General features: G+C 41.7%; 1 protein-coding gene across 1 annotated transcript in view; it reads left to right on the forward strand.

Moving 5' to 3' along the window:
- The first annotated feature begins 1,050 nt into the window (after nt 1–1,050).
- The window catches only part of ROCK2 (Rho associated coiled-coil containing protein kinase 2), a 115,548-nt gene continuing 95,795 nt past the window's right edge, over nt 1,051–20,803 (forward strand). Inside the window, exon 1 of the mRNA XM_060233879.1 lies at nt 1,051–1,503. Within this exon, the coding sequence (XP_060089862.1) occupies nt 1,345–1,503 (159 nt within the window). The 5' untranslated portion in view covers nt 1,051–1,344. The remainder of the gene's footprint in view (nt 1,504–20,803) is intronic.

Below are 20,803 nucleotides of genomic sequence, written 5' to 3' on the forward strand. Positions count from 1 at the left end.
TGAAGCTGACTCAAGCGAAGCAAAAGATATCTTTACGCCGCTGCTTCTTCCCTCGAAAGCTTTATATGGTCTGCGTGCCTTAACGTCAGCCTCATTCAACCAAGGGACCGCCTCGCTTGCTGTCGCCTTCTTTTTTCTTTTTCTGTCGTCTCTGGTGGAATGAGAAAAGAGGCCGGGGGGGGGGGGAGGAGAGGAAGCAAAAGCAAGCAAGGAGGCACTCTACAGCCAGCCTGACTTTTTGCAGGGGCATTCCTGGCCGTCCAGTCAATCCCCCTCTTCGCAGAGTTTGACTGAGGTAAATTGTGCGTCATCGCGGGCTAGCATGCACACAGCGTCACTCTGTTGCTTCCACAGCCCGGGAGACTAAAGTTAGCTCCAGTGCCCGACAACCGCATCCCTCTCTCATTGAAGGGAACCCTCCCCGCTCCGCTTCCTTTCGGCCCTCAGCCCGAGAAAGCAGAGGTTTGTGGGTAAAGCGGAGGCCATAGCAGCAATCCTAGGGATAGTTTACCCGACGCGGGGGGGGGGGCGGGGGAGGAGGAGGAGAGGGAGAGAAACTAAACCAACAACACGGGTTGCTTCAGCCGGCTGCACCGCCGAGCGAGGGCCCGTCAGCTGCAAAGGGAGTGACCGGCAAGCCCCAGAGCAGGAGAGCCCAGCAAGGCGGTCCCAGGCCCTCCTTCTCTTCCTCGCCACAGAGGAAGAGGGGGAGGGAAGAAGAAGAAGCCAGCCAGACTCCTCTGCTGCTGCCAGCCTGCCTTCCCTCTCTTTTCTCCCTCCCCACCCCGGACGGGTACTGACCTGGTGCAAAATGGCCGAGAGAAGAGGAGGGGGAGGCCGGCCGTAACTTGCTTTCCCGCCTAGGCAAGAGAGGGGCGAGGGAGGCTGCGAGAAGCCGGCCCTTCACACGGTCTCTTTCTCTCGCCTCCTCCTCCCCCCCCCCGGACTGTGCATGCCTGAGAAGGGGGGGCGCCGCCAACAGCCGCGCGGGTGGAGCTGAAGCAGCAACGCTCGCCCCAGTCGGGAGGAGAAGAGGAGGAGGAGGAGGAGGACGCTGCTTGCGCCCCTGGGCTGGCTTCCTCCTGAGAGAGGCCGGGCCCGGGCTGAGCAAGGCCGGCGACTGCCGCTTCCCCGCAAGGCGGTCGCCTCTTCTTTCCTGAAGAAAGCCGCTGAACAGGCCCCGAAGCGGATACCGGCGGCGCTGGCGACGGAAGGCGGCAGTCGCTTGCTGCTTCTCTCGCCTCCCCGTTCTTGTGCCCGCCCGCCAGCCATCGCCCGTCTCGCCTTGGCGCCTCACAAGGAGGCGAGGAGAACGAAGGAGAGAGCCCCGCGGGGAGCGGGAGAATGAACCATCAGCCGCCGGCTCAGCAGGCGGGGAAAATGTCCGCTTCCCCCCCGCCGCCGCCGCCGGAGCCCGACGAAGAGTTCGTGATGGGACGCCAGAGGAAGTTGGAGTCAATGATCCGGGATCCCCGATCGCCGGTCAATGTGGAAAGTTTGCTGGTGAGTTGAGCGCGATTCCGGCGGAGATATTTGGAGAGCGAGAGGAAGGGGGGCCGGCGGATGGGAGGCTTTTTTTGGAGGGAGGCTTAAGAGGGAGGGGATTGGGGCCTGGTTTTTTTGGGTGGGGGGGCATTACTGTTGGAGAGAGTTGGATTTCAGAGTTTTGAGCGATCCTGGGAAATGCTGGCTAGGAGGGCAGTGAGCCCGGCCCCGCTTCTGGCCTGGAAGACCGGGGGTGGGGGACGACCGGCATACTTTCTCGACGTGTGGATTGGGAGATTCTTCTGTTAGGTCTCTCTGTGCGTGTTTTTTTTTTTTTTTAAACCCTCATGTTTTCTTCCCCCACTCGAAAAATTCTGAACTGTGAGCATTTTTTTAAATACCCCCCCCCCAGTCATTTGATTGGAGGGCGATGTATTTAGGACCCCCTCCCCCCTTTCCTCTAGTGTACCTAGAGTGCTGGCATGGTATTCAGCTGGGCCTGTTGAAATATTTCCCCCTAGAAAGTTAGGAAGGGGTAGCAAGGAAGAAATGTAGATCTGCAAATAAGAGTTTAGGGGGTGAGAAGGAGACAATAATAACTATAGTGACAACAGTTTTTTTGTTTGTTCAGGCTGGGAAAGTTACAGGCTCCCACCTAGCATTTGGGAATATATATTTTTTGGGAGTCAAATCACTTTAGAAATCCCTATGGCATCGCTGACTTGCAGTTGTATGTAGTGATGCACCAGTCCACTGGAACTGTTATATTGGATTGTGAGTCAGGATTCTAAACATCTTCATATTGGAACTTCTATTGTAATCAGATGCTTGTCCATAGTTCTTTGATATTATCTTTGACCCTTTATCTTTGGTTCCCTGGTGAACTTGGTTTCTATTGAATTGGACACTAATGTCGCCTTTCTGCCTGCAAACACTATGTGGCGAGAATTGAGAAATTAAGTATATGTGGGAGGGGGTGGAGACACTAAGGAAAAGACAAATGAGATTTTTTTTCTAATTCTAAATATAGGACTGTACCCCTTCACCATTAGCAATCAGCTACTGTAGGAAAATAGCACTTTGGAATGCCAGAAATTTCATGCGTACTTTGGAAGAAAGAGGAATGGGATTTTTGTTTCTGTTCCAAGAGTTGTTCCCTGCAGGCATTTGGGGAGGGGGGAGAGCAGCAGCTGGAGTCATTTTCAAAAATGACTCAGTCCTGCTTGGCCAAAGTACAGGAACTGACTAAACAGTATATGTATGTCTGTGCTGGAGGGTGTAGGGATGTGTAGTGATATGCTTCTTACAGACAAGACACTACATAGTGCTATGATGACATTAATGACAGTTACTGGAAGTAATGCAGAATATTTTTTCTAGACTGTACTTGTGTTCAGCAAAAACACTCCTTGTCTCTGCTATCCATCTCACAATCTTTGTTCTTCAGCTAGTGAAATCCTTGACCTATGGCCAATGGATACCTGATGATGATGATGCAATAATTAAACAACAAGTTATCAGATAAATATTTAATTCTTGACTGGAATTTTTCCATACTTCCCTCTTTCATAGTTGTTACATTGTTGAGCTGTTACAATTGCATAGGCACCATTTTCATACTGATGAAAGTAATTTTAACGAGAAAAGTTCACTTTACATCCATGCTTGTAAGTTGATAAGTGTTTCTATATGATTTTGTTAATCAGTATTGGATAACTAATCAGAATAAATTGAATGGTAGTCAGTATTTTGCATTTGCGTACTGTATTCAGAGGATATAGATGGTTCATATATGTTCTTTCTATGAAATATTCACATAAAAGCTTTGTGTGAGATCTTTGGATGAATTGGTGCTTTGATTTGAAACATGTGTTACCTGAATAGAAATCCAGTTGATTCTGATGGAACTTTCAAGCATGGTTTGTTGAATTGTGGTCTTGTGTAGAAAATAATTCATACTTTCAAATGTTTCACGTTTAGTACATCTTTAGTGATTATCTTAAACAAAGTTTGCAGGACAAGATAGAACAACAATGCCTGATCAGACCAATGGTCTAGCACATATATATCCTGGTGCATCCAGCCATGCTGTTTGATAAAGTTTGTAGTGATAAAAGAGGTAGGTTGCCACTTATTCAAAGGAATTAATGGGCTTTTGACTATATGACTGCAGTGAAATAACAGCAGTCCTTAACATTGAATGATCAGTAGTCAGCCAACAAATCTCTGTAGAAGTACAGAGTTTTTAATTAGCCTGCAAATATTAAAAATGAGCCATGTATCTTGAGTTGTAAAGTGCTATCAGCCTATAGCAATCTATTTAATGAAGTGGATGTTGTCAGCTTTTGGGGCTGTCCTGACAGTGTGCATTCGGAAATGCTGATTTTGGATTGCTTCTGTAGTGAGCACTATTAGCTGTGTAGTAATAAAGGAATGTTAAATGTCTACCTAAGATAATGTCTCTTCTAACTCAAATTGCTGTAGAATGTTTGGAACCAAGTATTTGTGGTACATTTAATATAATAAATGCATTGTACTTTAAAAGAAATAATATTTTGAACATGTTTTTGAGGTCTGTACTTAAAGGACTACAGATACAGCATAATGCTGGCCTTTACTAAAATTAAGAGATGGTGAGCAGTTTGCAGCCTTGTTACCCTTCCGTCTTCCATTTGAATTCAACATACTATTTTCTTTTTACTGTAGTTTATAATGGTATCCGAGTAACACATGATTAAGCAGACACCTCGGTGTGTGTGCTCATGTGGATGCTGTTAAAGTCTAATATTTTAAACTTCTAAAAAGTAAGTTTGAAGCAACCTGAATTTGTGTGACTCATGATCCATTTCCATCAAGTGTCATGCTACACAATTGCCAAGGGAGCAGAAGTAATTGAGGTGGGGAAGGGGGCTGGCAGAAATCCTACTGCCCTCTTCAGCACTTTGACTGCCAGTTAAGAATGTGTGTTGTGCTTTGACTGTAGTAGCCATTAGGTATTTTCAAAGCCAGTAAAATTTAAAACTTTGTCTCTTGAAAAACTATATTTTCCAATACATTCAATACAGATAAATGTTATCTGTATTAACAGATATTCTCTCCCCCCCCCCCCATCTCTGAAGATCAAAATAACTGATGTCAGGGCTTTTTTAAAATAGAAAAAGTGACTCAGGAACTCATTTGCATCTTAGGCCACACCCCTAATGCAAGCCAGCCAAAATTGCGTTCCTGTGTGTTCCTGCTCAAAAAAAGCCCTGAATGATGTGCTGAAAAACACCAAGAGCTTTTGTTTGCCAAGACAGGTGTGATAACAGAAAAAGTTGCTGTGTTTGTTTTTGAAGCAGTGAGCCCATGGCTGTAATAATGTATGCACTTGAAAGCAAGTTCCATTAAACTGCTACAGGACTATTCTGCGTGTCAGTCTTCTCTAGTATTTGATGTGATCGATTTCTGCAAGGATAATTTACATGTCATATTGATGCTTCATGAACATATTTAATATATTATTACAACACATATAAGGCTATTGTATGTTTTGACAAAGGTTATACCACTTAATTCACATGTGAGCAGTTTACTCTGTTCTACTTACAGGGAGATGTGAGGCTTGTATTTGTGAGTTTTAAATGGCTAGTTTGAATAATAATTATATGATAAAGGAAAAAAAACTTAACTGAGTTAATCCCTTTTATAGAGACTTTTATAACAGTGCTTCTTAAATAGCTGGGCTACACAATCAGTGTGATTCTATCACGTTAGATTCCTATTGGTAGTTGCTATGTACACATATCTGTTGGGTTTTGGCAGTTACATGTGAAGCAATAATCTGAGCTACCTATCTTTGCCCCACCACCACCCCAAGCTACCTATTCCCAAAATACTTTGTGTCTTTGCAGAGGAACCTAAGCTCCTAGGATCTTATGCTAGCTGCCATGCATAGTCCTACTAGCTCTCCAGCCCTGCCATTCCTTTGCCCCAAGATAGTGAGTTGATGATTGTTTCACAAGGTCTCTGAAGCAACAGTGCTAGAGGTTGTAACTGCACCCATTGTGGGAGCAAGGTAACTTCCATACTTCCTAGTGTGAGATGTTCAGCTGTATAATTTGTAGCATCTGTACATGAGAATGTAGTGTTGGGTTTTATCATTAGACAGAGACAAACAATGCAGTTTGTTTTGACAGAGCCCTTTAGGAGTAAACGTTCTCATTTTGAGGGGAGTGGGGCAGACATTTTAGTATGGGTGATTCCCACCTATCAGACAAGGGGACAGCTCTTAGTTTCAGACCTCATATCCCCAGCAGTGGGGGTCACCCTACTTCTCAGTTTGTTTCCTCCCTGGAGCTTTTGTTGCTGTTGTTGTTTTTTGTGGTGGTGGTGGTGGTTTTGTGAGAGCTCCTGAGCTGGGCTTCCACAGCCTATTCTTTTCTTCTTTTGTGTATTTTTTCTCCCATTCTGCCTTCCCTCATGCTGCCCCTCCCTTTTGAGGCCAGGGAAAGACAAAGGAAGTCATGGTCTCATTCCCATGCAGGACTATTCTCTAAATAGGGAGGCAGGAACTCTCCTCCCACAAAAGTATAAAGCAGCCATAGAGAGCCAGAGGTACTTGGGCTCCTTTCCTCGAACACAGCTACTGTGATGCTGTGCTAGATGCATAGCAGAATGGAAAGGCTGAGCACAACATGGCCTAGACAAGTAAAAAGAGGATTTGTTTTGGCAGGAAAATCCTTGCAATGAGGGAGTATGTAATGGCACCAGATCTTCAACAGCAACTGCCACCGGCCCATCCTCATGTCTCCTAAAGGTGCAAATATGTATCTGGGAGAGAGATGAAATGCTCAAGGGCTCCACAACATCTCAGTGGCTGCCGCTGTCTCTGCAAGTAGCCAGATGACTCTGGAAAGCACAATGGAGGAGGAGATTGAATCTATACCCCACCCTTCACTTGGAGTCTCAGAGCGGCTTACAATCCCCTTTCCCTTCTCCTCCCCACAACAGACATCCTGGGAGGTAGGTGGAGCTGAGAGAGCTCTTTTGAGAACTGCTCTTGAGAGGTCAGCTCTGAAAGAATTTGTGACTGACACAAAGTCACACCAGCAGCTGCCTGCAGAGGTGTGGGGAATCATTTACATTGTTACTAGCAGGGGCAGCACCAGCGTCTTCTAGAGGGCACCAGTGGCATAAATCTTAGTTTATTTCCCTTTCCTTCCATTCAACCCTCCCTCCTTCCTCTTCAGACAGAAAAATGCAAGGTGGCACACACTCACACCCAGTCCCTAGCTGGGTGTGAGTGTGTGCCACCATGCAACCTTAAGGCAATAACCCTCCTGACAGGAATGTAGTTTGCTAACAGTGAATCATGGTTCTTTCTAACCTATTTAGGGCAGAGAGTAGGGGGAGAGACTTATGCTGTCCTGGAACAGTCCATCAAGGGCTGGCGCTTCAAGATGAAAGTAGTAGTTCCTCCTCAGATGCCACATAGCTCGCCTACCTCTTTGGGATTATTTTAAACACCAGTACCTCCATAGAAACTGGTAGCCTGTCTTCCTGGGCAAATATGGCTATCTGGAAATGTGCCTTGGGTCTTCACAGAAACATTCTTAGACATGGTAGCCATTTTTTTGACACATTGAGGAGAAACAGCCATTCTGTAATTTCAGTCAATTGGTTCACTTGCCTCTAGATTCGAAGTACCACAGAAGTAATCATCACTCTAGTCTAAAGCTGCCTTTCTCATCTACAATAGAGGAATCTTGGAACCCCTCGTGGCAATCTCCCGCCTTATTTGCATTGTGCATACTTCCAGGAGAGCTGCCACTGAAATTGAAGAGGTGGATGTTAGTTTCAGATACAATGCTACCAGTTCTCCTTGAGAGAAAATTTCATTTAGGAAATCTGATTTCTCTCTGGATCTTTCCTCCTGACCAGATGGGTAGAAAGTCTCCAACCTGACACTGAGCAAATGGCTCAGGCAGCATGTTGTCCTTGTCTATCCAAGTCAACCCCAGTTTTGTAAGGATCACAGTTGTAAAGTAGTAGCCATTGCATATCCTTCTTACCATTACCTCATTTGAGGTAACTGGTAAAATAGCCACCTGGGCATTTTCCATATACCATTACTTAGATCCCATGCATTGGCTATGTATAGATCCCTGTATGTGCCCCAAAGAGCTTTCTGAGCAGTTCTTGACCTGAAGGACATCCACCTTATCTTGAGCACGGCCAGGGTCTTTTTGGCCCTGGCCCCAACTTCTTAAAATATGCTTCTGACTCTGACTGAGATCAGGGCCCTGTGGGATCTATTGCAATTCTGCAGGGCCTGCAAAATGGAGTTGTTCTCCCAGGCTTTTGGCTGAGGTGGTGGATGTCCAGATGTCACTGGCCTCCCTGCTTAACTCACAGTTTGCTCAATATGCCTCATCTGCCTTAGGGCACTGCTTATACTAATGTGACACCACTGCCAGCCGATTCTGGTTATTCTAAGAAAATGTGTCCTCTCTGACATTGTTGCAGCATGCACTGTAGTTAGGAACTGTCAAGCTGCTATCAGGTATTATTTTAAGTAATTTATTCTAGATGAAATTACTTGATTTTTTTATGAATTGTTGTTTATTGTTTGATCAAATGTGAGCCATCTTGAGCTCACTAGCACAATAGGGTGGGATATAAATTGAATAAAATGAATATTACCATTATACTGCTAATGGTCTTCCTGTCTTCTTTTACTGCCTCTTTAATTCAGAGTGCGCAATATATACCTGGCATTTTCACCTCTCTGAGTTACAGGAGAAATTATTATATGGCTTGCGGAGCACCTGAACTGGAAGGGTAGTGTGACCTCTACTGTTTGGGACAGGAGGTTTGAAACTAAGACCCTCTTCTTTGATTGGTAGGAAGCACTCATGCAAAGATGGTCTCCCTTCCTCAGAGTAGGAACCGTCGCAGTAAGTTCCAGTGTTCCTAGTTAGGTTTGAACTATGTAAACTCTGCTTTATTTATATGTATTTTGTGGCAAATTTCATCTCTGTAAGAAAAGCTTTCAGAACTTCCCTTGACTATTAAGAGGTTCATCTTCTGTAGCTTTGAGGGACCCAGTTTAGAAGTTAACTACAGTCAGGGTGAGAATGAAACTTCTGGGTCTGATCCTCCACCCCATACTTCCTGTTAAAGTTTTGAAGTTTTGTTTGAAAAATCAAATCTTGCCTTGAGTCTCATTGAGAAAGACAGACTATAAGTGAGTTATATAAATAAATTGTGCTTAATTTTTTTTTTTTAAATCTGATTGGTATTCTGGATCTGGCTTTGATAGTCAAAGTCCAGAATATCATTTTAAAAGGTGCATCATTTATCCACTCTGATACCCAGGCCTCAAATTCAGTGGGAGCTCACAGGAGCACAGCTCCTGCACCTTTCTGACAGCTCCACCTCCTCCTCCTGAGAGTTCCTCCTCGTCCATTGAATAGTATGTGCATAACAATCCCTGGATGAGCTCCACCACCTATTTTTCTACAAAATGATCGCTGCTGATATCAGTTGTATATTGAAATATATAACTTGTGAAATGGTGAGTAGGTTGTCCTAAGAAAATTATTACAGCTAAATATGAAAAAATACATTAAATTCATGGATAGAAGCATATTGATGCCATTTTTAGGAAATCAATATAATACAACACAAGCTGCTGTTTGTGACATCAGAATGCATAGCATATTGTTTCATCTGGACCAGTGGCTGGTAATCACTCATACAGTGATTATCACTGTAGGTGGGGAGGGATGGTGGCTCAGTGGTAGAGCATCTGCTTGGTAAGCAGAAATTCCTAGGTTCAATCCCTGGCATCTCCAACTAAAAAGAGTCCAGGCAAATAGGCATGAAAAACCTCAGCTTGAGACCCTGGAGAGCTGCTACCAGCCTGAGTAGACAATACTGACTTCGATGGACCAAAGGTCTGATTCAGTATAAGGCAGCTTCATATGTTCACATGTTCAGTAATTTTCAGCCTGAAGTGATTTGAAGTCTCCAGTGTGTTTCACAACATTCTTGTGTAGGTCACTACTAGTTTATAGATGAACCAAGGCAAAAGGTTTCTTTCCTACACCCACAGACTGATCCCAGACTTTCTATCTACTAAAGTCTGAACATTTTCCAGGTACTTCCTGCTGAAGAATTTTGAAGACTCTGACAGTTACTTGGGCAAGTATACATATTCTGTGTAATATCTGAGGCACATAGGTCAGGGCTTCACGAAGCCCTTTGCTGGTATGAGACTGTAGAAGTGTTTGTAGGTGCAAAACCTATCTTTCTCCCATTTAATGGTTTGAGTGCTTGCATGGTTGGGGTGAAAGCAAACTGGTTCAGTCTTGGAATGCACTTTGAAGGAAATAAGATAAAAATGTGTAAAAAAGGAATAAGGAATTTAAAGAAACAGTTTAGGTGTAAGTTCATGTTATCTGTTTGTTAGCTGATGAGAAACAGGCTATCACTAAAGATGTAGCCAAATTTTGTGCAGCTTATCTTAGTATCCATAAGGATCGCTCAAATTGGTAAATACTTTTAATTTTTTAAAATCCCTTTTTGATATGCGGTGGATAGTTTTATATTCAATTTAACCTGTACCTTGTTTGTATGGTCCTCCTTTATTTTATATTATACTTACACAATTTTTAGCTATTTTTATTGTTGATGTAATCTATTTACATTTTATACTGGCCTGGTGCCGCAATAAACTTACCTACCTAAACTCAAGTGATAGAGGATTACATATGTGGTTGAAAGAGCTCAGAAAAATTGAGAGTTATGTAAATTATCTTGATTGTAATGGTGGAAATGTATTAAATAATCTAATTAAATTGAGAGAATTGCCATTAGTAATGAGAAGTGGATGTGGCTACGATAATGAGGTGGAAATGGGGAACACAAAGTATATGCATATTGAAGTATAAAGTAGTAAGTTCAGTACTAATTCCTGACTTCCACAATATGCACTAAGGCAGAGGTGAACAAAGAAGCACTTCTCTAGGAAGTTCCTCTGATTGTGATTGATTGTATGCCATTCATCTTCTGTTGTCCTAAAGAACATAATTGACAGTATTGAGTAGAAGAAAGGATGAAGAAATTGAGGTCAGAATGGAGCAATCATGTAAATAAATAACCAAGAAGCAAATCACCATTTCATTCTGCTGACTAAACTCCTCCTCCTGCCTCTTTTAGTGTTAAAGAGCTGCTATATCTTCAAAGCTAGAAGAGTGTGTACAATGCTAGTCTGTCCCTCCTCCCAGTTAATTAGCCAGAATTCTATAATCTGAAGAAGACAAGAGCATGTGAACTAGAGCCAATCATGTACAGTTCAGTGCTGTGTTTACTGTAGAACTGAGCTGTGAGGGCTGAATGTGCGCATGCTATGTAAGAATAAAGAAGAGGGACAAGTCAGTACCTTTCACTTCTAGTTGCCTTGTTTTCAGGGAAAAGGTAGACTCAATATCTCTATGCTAGCTAAAGAACAGTATAGTGATAACCATTCTGCTTTTTCCATGGCCAAAGCAAACATCGACAATGAATTGGTCTCCTTCCCATTTTTCCTGTCCTGTCCTCATGAGGATGTTGTGTCAGACCGATCCCTGTGACTGAATGTGCATACTGCCTGTCCTTGCTATAAAGCAACATTAAATATGCTTGTGTTACTTTAAGTAACTTACGTTTTCCAGACTGTAGTTTCCAGCAGACAGGACAGACAGTAGTAGGGGTATACTGCCTGACCTTGCTGTAGAGCAACTCTAAATAGCCTTGTTACTTATGTTTTCCAAACTGTAGGCTCCAGCAGACAGGACAGATAGTAGTAGGGTAAGGAAACAATTGCTGACTTAGATCCAGCATCATTGCTCCTACTTTTCCCAATAAAATGTTCTGTCAGCTAGGAGATCTTAAGCATGCAAGGCATCTGCATGTAGAGCCTGCTTGGGTCTGTGGTAAATGCAGAATTGCAGAATGGAAGCTATATATGTTGCATTCTGTTGTCAGGAAATTTCCACATGTTGAATGTTAAGATGGAGCATCACAGCAGTCATATGTAGTTCTCTTGCTGAAATTGGAATTAGTACAGTGTCTCATTCTCATATTGATCAGAAGACAGTTGCTGCCTTAGCAACACTGGCTTAGAGAATCCTGCCTTTCACTGCCAAGAGCAGGTAAATCCATTGTCTGCACATGCACAGACAGCGGCTTTTAATGTTGGGGAAAATTCAACCCCCCCTCAAAAATGATTTTTTGTAAGGTTTCAGATTTTTTTGTAAACCTGGGGAGTGCCACAAATTTTCAGAAAGATCTGTTTAGCCTCCATGTGCTGCTGATGTGCAGATTTAGTTATGCACACAGAGGGGGGCATATTGGCTATTAGATATATAGATTTTAACCTTTGCTTAACCTACTGAAAAACTGCTACAAAACCAACATCCCACAAATAGCACATTGGGAAGAATACTTGGCAGTATGTAGCATAAAAGGAATCTTGTGGCACTTTAAAATCTGACATTTATTGTAGTATAAGTTTTTTTGTGAAGTGCTACTAGGCTGCTTTTTTTGTTTTGCTGCAACAAATCCTCTGAGATTTATCAGTATATATTCTGCATGTGCACTCTGGCTGCTCTTCACTCTCAACCCTCCCTACAATCTCAATTGCTGCTCCAGAAAAAGGCTTTACTACTTTGTTCTTATGAAAATATAACCTTCTAGAAGGTGGGATTCAGTTACTGCTAAAGTCCTGCTAAAGTAAAATTATCTTGCTTTAAGCCCCAAATACAGTATGATAAAGACTTCTGCTAATTCATCTATCTCCTCTAGTTAGTATTGTGTAAATAAAGAACTGCCTTCTCCATTGACCCAGGAGTATACAAACAAACACTTCCTGATAGTAACTTTGCATGGTGCAAATCACGTAAAACATCAGCGAAGCAGTCAGGAAAAAATACATGTGTATTTGGCTGCCCAGTTGCAGATAGTCCATTTGAATGTGCTTTCTATTACTAATAATGTGATTTTCTGAGCACCAGATTAGAGCATTTGTTGTTGTTGCTTATTTTAAAGAACACATGTAGTGTGTTCTTAAGTAGCATTTGTAAATTGAGAAATTGAAATTGTCTTGGATCAGGTGTCAACTGACCATTCTAATACCTCAGTAAAAGTTGTTATAGCATGATAACTCACACCTCATCAGGGCTTGTAGATTATTGACTCTTCTGCTTCTACTGTTTGTGCAATGGGTGAATGAGAGTGACTCTGACTTTTCCCATGAAACGGGAGGGGTGCTGACAGTTTGTTCTCATATCATGTTAATGCAGTTTTTAAATAGTTTACACTATTCTTTTCTCCTGGGAACTATGGTAGATTATTATGAAACAGTTTTCTATCTAAATTCTCAACAGTGTCTTGTATACTTGAAATCATATTGTATAAGTAAGAAAAAGAAGTGAAGTAACAGATTTATTCTTCCTTGAATTCTGGTACGTGGACAGTTTGCACTTTGGAATTGTTTGTAATCAAACGTCACAAAAACTGTATAGTTAGAGCTCCTGATACGTGTCTAGTGTTGACTTTCTCCAGGAAATTTCATTTTTTTCTCTAAAAGACAAGCTTAGCAAGTGATACTAAAACAGGTAAACAGGTAAGGTTTATTGTCTATGGCAAAAGGTTGTTACAATCTGAACACATAAAGCAATTTGGCATAAATATCAGCATTAAAAAATCAGTGTTAAAATGATCTCGCTAAAAGATACTGATCAAATAAAAACATTACTCTTTAAATACAGCTCTAGCCTGTATTTTCTTGGCTGCTGAAGCAAAAAGTGCAACTCTATAGGAGACAAATGGATCAGTGTCCGAGAGAAGAAAAAGCAGCTTCTATGAATCTGAAGAAAAGTTTAAACCCAAATAATACAAATTTTCTATATAAGACTAAACTTGGCAGTGTTGGTAACGTTGGAGATTTGTACAGTTAACAGAGGAGGTATGTGGCAGTTCTAGTGATGACAGCACCAATTGAAAGCTTTTTAAAAAATACGTTGTTCACACTTCAGATTGTTTAAAAATGTGCTTTGTCTTTATTGAGATTTATGCTATTGAATGTTTCCAAGTTAGATGTTGCCTGAGAGCCAATTCTACTGGTAACAAAGTTTTTTACTTCATGCAGACATAATAGGGTGGATGCGTGCATGCACACTTCAGTAGGAAAAAAGCAGCCCAAATGACTGTTGCTATTTGTTTGCACTCTACATTACCAGTGGGCAATAAATGAATAGGAAGGAAGATTGTTCAGGAGTTCATTTTAGTTGTTGAATTGCAATGGTAAAACCCTGTTGAAGTTCTCAGTTTTTTTGCCACACAAGGCATTGGGATAATGTCATAAATCATATGGAGCAGAGTTTAAAAATGAAGTCTGCACTTAGAGACATTCTGTTTTCTTTTATAGTTAGGAATAAATGATTTCATGAGAATCAAGCTGTAAAATCTAACTATAAATACATTGTCTTCATTATTTATATTCTTTGTTTAAGCATGGGTTATTGCAAACCTCAACAAGGAAATGTAGTTCTCCTTGACTTGTCTGATATTGAACTAAAGTGTCAACCTTTTTTCTTTTCTGCCAAAAAATACATAATCTAAAACATTAATCTTTCATGTTGTTAAAGGGAAGTGTTCGCCTAATAAATACCTTAAATGCATGTTGACTGCAGAGCTGGACACTTCCTCCTGTTATATTGTCAGCTGCCTTTTGAGGGATTTTTTAAAAAAAGTTATATTAATTTAGATAAAATATCCACTTTAGCTTAGGGAAGCTCACAAGCAGGCAAAAGTATGATAGTGGATCCAGCATTGCCTATGAATATGCTGATTCCATGTCTAGCTGTTGGGTCTGTCAGTTTCTTGTTTATTTTTTTATTTAAGCATTTCTTCAAGTTAAAGTAGGAATCATCAATGACAGTGAATTCCATACGTCTTGAACTGTGTGAGGAAATGCTTAATTTGTTCTGAATCTGCTGCCAATATATTTTGTGTGGGTGATCCTGTGGTTTACTCTTGGGGCAGGGGTGGGGAGAGGGAATAAATGAGAGCCAATTTTCATGACCATTTCTGTGCTAGTTCAGCTGCAGTTGCAGCACATATTGATCTTTAGTTGCACCTATAAGTAGGTTGTAAGAGAGTTGGTGGTGTATTGCATGCAGAAATTACCATGAGTTGGCTTTTCATGTGAGGCCACAACTAAATATATCCCATATGAAGGTATTTAAATGGTGTTTTGGATACATATGGCATTTGTTATTAGGCATTGAATACTTTTTTGAAGTGTTGATGGGTCATATTGTGATAATTGATATACACCTTTGGATTTTTGTGTTCATCACATGAATATATATAAACACACTCGGCTGTTATTTTTGTTTTCACTCTGTAGAAGGCTTAAAGTGGGACCTCTTTCCCCTTTTCTGTTTTTGGCCATATGGTTTTAGATAGAAAGAGAAAGCTAGTCTAAGAGGTCCAGACTGAATTCAGGATTATTTACAGATAACAAAATTAAAGCCTCTTGATCTGAAGAAAGACAGATAAGAAGCATATCCAACTTCATTAAGGCAAGTAACTTACTTAGCAGCATGGTAAATTTCCATTCTATGTAGGCATTTTTAACATATATAGCAAAATAACTTGCTCTTTTAATAGGAGTCTTTGCCACCCACTTGGCTCCAACAAATTTCTGACACAAAAGTGCTTTTATAAGTTTGAAGTGACTCCTTATATTTGTTTATTCAGCAGCAACTTGGAATTCAGTTACCTATTAACTAACTAACTTGCTTTTAACAGACTAATCAATTAGTCATTATGTCATTGTTGTGGTATCATTCTGCAGGTAATAAAGTGCAGATACTTAGTCAAGGTTGACTGGTTTACATCATTTAAGAACAAATTTGGGGAAGTCAATATGCCTGATAATGGATGTAAATATGAAACGCTCTTCTCAAAAGTATTATTTCTGATTTTTTGAAGGTTGTCTAGATTTTAAATTTGGATTCAGTTACCAAGTTAGTTATGCTGATTGATGAAATAATGCTCTCATCTTTCTTCTAAACTTGGGTGAATGCTGCTTCCATTGTAGATTACAGTAAATTGTATGCTGCATCTCTTTCTTAAGTTATCACTCTTAATGCATTCTTCCTCTCAGCACTGGGACTAAAGGGCATCATATTGTGGTGGTTTGAGTCCTATCTGAGGGGTCGGTCTCAAAAGATAGTGTTGGGGGGTTCGAGCTCTGCTTCATGGCTGTTAACATGGGGGATGCTAAAGAGTTCTGTCTTATCTCCCATACAGTTTACTATCTATATGAGGCCAGTGGGAGAGGTCATCAGGAGGTATGGGCTGTGAAGTCACCAAGATGTGGATAATACTGATATCTACCTTTCTTTTCCTCCTAATTCTGAGGATGCTTTTAAAGTTCTGAACTGGTCTTTGGAGTCAATAATGGGCTGGATTAACGTGAACAAGTTGGAACTTAATCCTGACAAAACAAGAGTTTTTTGGGTTAGCAGAAAGGCAGATCAGGGACTTGAGATCTCTCTCCTGTCTTGAATATATTCCCCTTGTAAAGCTAGATTCACAGTTTGGGAGTGCCACTTGACAGCGGTCCCCTTAGAAAACCAGGTGGCTGCTGTGCTTGGAGAATATTAGCCCAGCTCTGTTTCTGGGTCATTAGAATCCAGTCACAGTGATTCATGCATTAGTTACATTTAAACTGGACTATTACAATGTGCTCTACTTGTGGCTACCCTTGAAGAGAGTTCAGTAGCTGCAGCAGTGCAGAATGTGGTGGTTAGACTGCTGGTCAGGCCAGCTATCAGGAGCATTATGTCTCCAATACTACGGCAATTACATTGATTACAAGTCTGCTCTCAAGCTCAGTTCAAGGTGTTTGCTTTTACTAGGGCCAGTTTCTGGTTTTGAGGGGCCCTGGGTAGGTGGGTGCCCAGAGGCCATTGTCTCCCTACCACCAGGCCCTCATATCTTTCCATCCCCATCTGTGTGCCCCTCCTGACTTTCTCCCATTCATAAGGCCCCCCCCCCCTCACCATGTCAGTTGCCGGCACCCACTTTCCTCAGCTGTATTGGCTGGTGCATGCAGCTGAGAATGGGGCTGTCATGGCCACCAGCAGCATCGCCTCCGTGCACCTCATGTCCTTCCCCATGATGATGGGCATCTGTGAGCATGGGAACAAAGCACTTCAGGCATACAAATGAGAAAGGGCATGCAGACCTTTGGCTGGACAGGTGCCTGGGTAGGGATCAGTAGTAGTGACCCCCGCCCCCCGCCAAAGTCCTGTGGCTACTTCAGGATATGCTAATAAGTTTTGACTTTTAAAGGCAGACATGGTTTGGGACTGGGGTGTCTAAAGAACCATCTTCTCCTTTATGTTCCTGTCTGGGAATTAAGATTGCAGGGAAATGCCCTATTCACAGGCCCACCAGTTAAATTAAAGGTGCTCATTTGGAGAACATTTGGTTAAAGTCTGACCAAATGCAGGGTGGAGCCCATTTAAGAGCCTATTCTGTAGTGGTGGGGTGGCACTGAAGGGGAAACTGTTTTCTGTAACTGTAGCATATATACAGTGCAGTTATGCTAGTTAAAGTGTGTCAGACTCCATTGGCTGGGGTTGGAGTCTGGGCTGGGCACACTCTCCAACATCCCCTTTTTTTACAGCTTGCCCAATGGTCTTGATAGAGGCAGAGGATGAATCATTCAAAATTTCTGTTATAGTTTATCTGCAAGATTTTCTGTGTACTAAGATGTGTTTCAGATATTGTCTTTAGAGCTGAACTGGCCAAGAATTCAGTGGAAGCTTGTACATGGATCCTGACATTTAAATTAAACAACAACAACAAAAATCTCCAGTGTGAGGGAAAGGGATTTTGAATTTCATTGAAAAAGACCCTCATATGGGGTCGTGGGAGAATAGACCCCAAAGAATAGGATTCAGTGACAAATATATGGGCATCATAATACAAATAAAGCCTTCAATATTGAATTTGGACAGAAAAAGTACTTTAGTGAGAGCTGGTGTATACTCACCATTTTTTGAAGCACAAATTCAGTAGGTTCAAATTGCTGTTTTCCGCCTGTGCTGGAAAGAAAGTGATTGACTGAAAAGTGTAATATCTGTGTTAATTTGGTTTTTAAAAAGGGGTTGGTTTTTTTGCGTGTGTAAATGTATGCGTATGTGCTTGTGTGCCTGGAAGTCATGGTGACCTCCAGCACCCTCTACTGGATGTTTTTCAGAAAGGTGGGTTGATATGCCTTCCCTTGGGTCCTGGCCCCAGTATTCCTTTGGAGGTTTTCCTTCCAAGTACTTGCCAAGGTTGGGCCTACTTAGCTTCTGAGATCTGATGAGATTGGGCTTGCCTGGGTTATTCAGGTCAGGGCAACTGTGTTAACATGTGTTTGAATAGGGATTTCCAAGCTTTTTTGAACCTGTAGGCACTTTTGGATTTTGGTACAACATGGTGGATGCAGCCACAAAATGGCTGCCCTAGGAGGCAGAGCCAGCCACAAAGTAGTTGTTGCAGCTTACCTTCAGTGTCATGCTGTAGTGGCAGCTTCGCCAAAGCAGCGTTTTTACAAATCTGCACAGCCGATCAAATCTTCAATAGCCAGAAAAGTCTTGTTGTGCAAACACTCCACCTATTTTCTAAAGACACTTGTTGGACACTAGGAAAGGTGTTTGTGAGCCATGGCACCCTTGGGCAACATGTTAGGGACCTTGAGCTAGAAAAATGTCAGAGCACTGCAGTGCTATCCATGTTTCTGGAATCCTGCTTCTGAGAAAAAATGTTCCTGACCCCTTTTCATGCCTAGCGGTTTTAACATACTTGGTTTGCTGGACCTCTCTGACAATTTTATTACAAAGTCGGGGTTCCATTGTTAGTAATGAGCACATGACCATAAACTTAGAAATAAAAGACTGTGGGAAGTCGATATTATTAGCATCCTTCTGTGAAATCATTCCCCTCCTGTTGGCCTACACAGGCTACGACGCTGAAACGAAAATGCTTGTGTTACAGAATTTCAAGATTGCTTTGCATGTTCTGCTAGTAAGAGTTCCTGTGTCTCATATCGATTTTTTCTGAATGGACGATACAGAGACAGCAAGTTAGTTGAAAAACAAGACAATGTTTATATAACCCTTGTCAGTTTGAGCCTAGTCAGGAAATGCAGTAGTGTACTGTGAAGAACTAATGTACCAGTTAACTCAGAACTGAAGAATATATTAGCTCAGTGTCTTCTCTAGATATTATTATTTAGTTATTTTTACTTGTATTTGTTATGTGAAATTTCTCAGATTAGTACACTAATTTGGCATGGGTAAAATCTCTGCGCTATTTTTTAAAAAAATAACTAATTCATATGTTATAAATAGATCCTGATCTATACAAATGACAGTTCATGTGAGCTGTGCAAGGGGAGGTTGGAATGCTTACTAAACACGTGTTAAGCAGGGATTTCTTCATTCCCTCTATGAGAGGGTTTTTATTTTATATTACATTGTTCATGAGCGCTGAAGCCTATTGGCAGTCTTCTCATAAGAATCCATGGAACACAGCTGGCATTTAAAAAAACCCTTTGACCTGAATAAAAGACACTCCTGTTTTCTTAAACAGGCATATGCAATAGGATGAGTAAATAGTTCACTGTAGTGGATACTGCTTTAAATTTGGTAATGGTACTGTGGAGAGCAGGATGGTGTATTATTTAACACAATCAGTTTATTGCTTCTGTGGATGTGATTGTTGCATTTCAGAATTGTTTTACTTGTTCCACAATGCTCTTGTTCTAGGCATATTATCCTCATGACATCACTCTCTAAAAATTTTGGGACTCGAACCTGCATTTATAAAAGTTGAAAAGAACATTTTTGTCACCTTAAAAAGGTAAAAGTGGTCCCCTGTGCAAGCACCAGTCATTTCCAACTCTGGGGTAATGTTGCATTATGACGTTTGTCACCTTACATCACTTTAAAAGTGGAAGCTGAGATCCTGAATATTTTAATGAATGTAATTCTCACCTTAACAGTTGGGAGACTTCATGAAGCAATTTTCTGCTCCCCCCCTGCCCAAATCTGGCCTTGTTGGAAACCCTGACTGGTTTGCTATATTACAGGAGTGTCAAACATGTGGCCCGTGGGACACATCCTGCCCCTGCAGGGCTTGGATCCATCCTGTGAGCAACTGACCTCCCCTTCCCTCCCCCCCCCCGCACCTCTCTGAGAGGTAGGGGTTGGCTGGGTTTTTCTGCAAAAAGCGGGACAAAGACCCCCTCATGCCTCTTGTCCAAGAGGCGGAGGATGACTGGGATTTCCTCCTTCTGTAGCCTCGGCTGCAGAAGCAGGACAAAGACTACCCCTCACATGTGCACACACCTCTTGGACTGTCTGGGGTTTCCTCCTGCTTCTGTAGCCAAAGCTTCCCTCCACACTTGGCATGACATTTTATGACACACATGGCCCATCCCAACAGGGTCTCATTTATGTTAGATCCAGCTGTCATAAGAATTGAGTTCATCATTCCTTCTCTACAACCTCAGCTCTTTCTTGTTGTCGATCATTCTTCAAAGACTTCTGCAGATACCTTGGTTTGAAACATATTACTGGGATTCAGAAGAGCCTCATATATAGATCCAGAGAACTGTTCTTGAACCCAGGCTGGGATGTTAGCTATGGAAAGCAAAGAGCTGCATTCAAAAACGGTTCCACAATGGAACGGATAAAATAAAAATATCTCTTTGCTCTTTGTCTCTGGTTTACAGCCATTATGGCAAAAGAAATATGGTTCCAAGCAAGGAACTTCAGGTTGCATGCTGTTAGCCTAGTGCAAGTTGGAAGGCAGAATTTTATTTGTGTATATTTGATGTAGGGAAGCTCAGGCTGTTTATAAGTCTACTTCCTTGATAATGTGCCACTGAAATCTGCAGGGTTTAATGCTGAGAATGTTGGCTAGGATTAAAACTACACTTTTAAAACTTACTATTGAGAGCTAAATATTTAAAGTCTTAACCATCTCAAATTGCTCATTAAAGTATCATTTTGGAGGATTAGAATTTTTCTTTTAAAAAAGCACTGATTAGCTTGTGTCAAAAGTGTTGGTATGACAAGCTTGCTCCCTGGAATTCATATCATAAATTAACTGTGTTCGTTGTCTAATTCGAAAAATATTTTCCATTACATAAAGCTGTTGCTGAAAGATCAGGAACGTCAAACTTTCCCCCCAGTATGTTAAAGCTGGGAGTGGGGTTGGG

This window comes from Heteronotia binoei, chromosome 1 (assembly GCF_032191835.1).
Source record: "Heteronotia binoei isolate CCM8104 ecotype False Entrance Well chromosome 1, APGP_CSIRO_Hbin_v1, whole genome shotgun sequence".
NCBI lineage: Eukaryota > Metazoa > Chordata > Lepidosauria > Squamata > Gekkonidae > Heteronotia > Heteronotia binoei.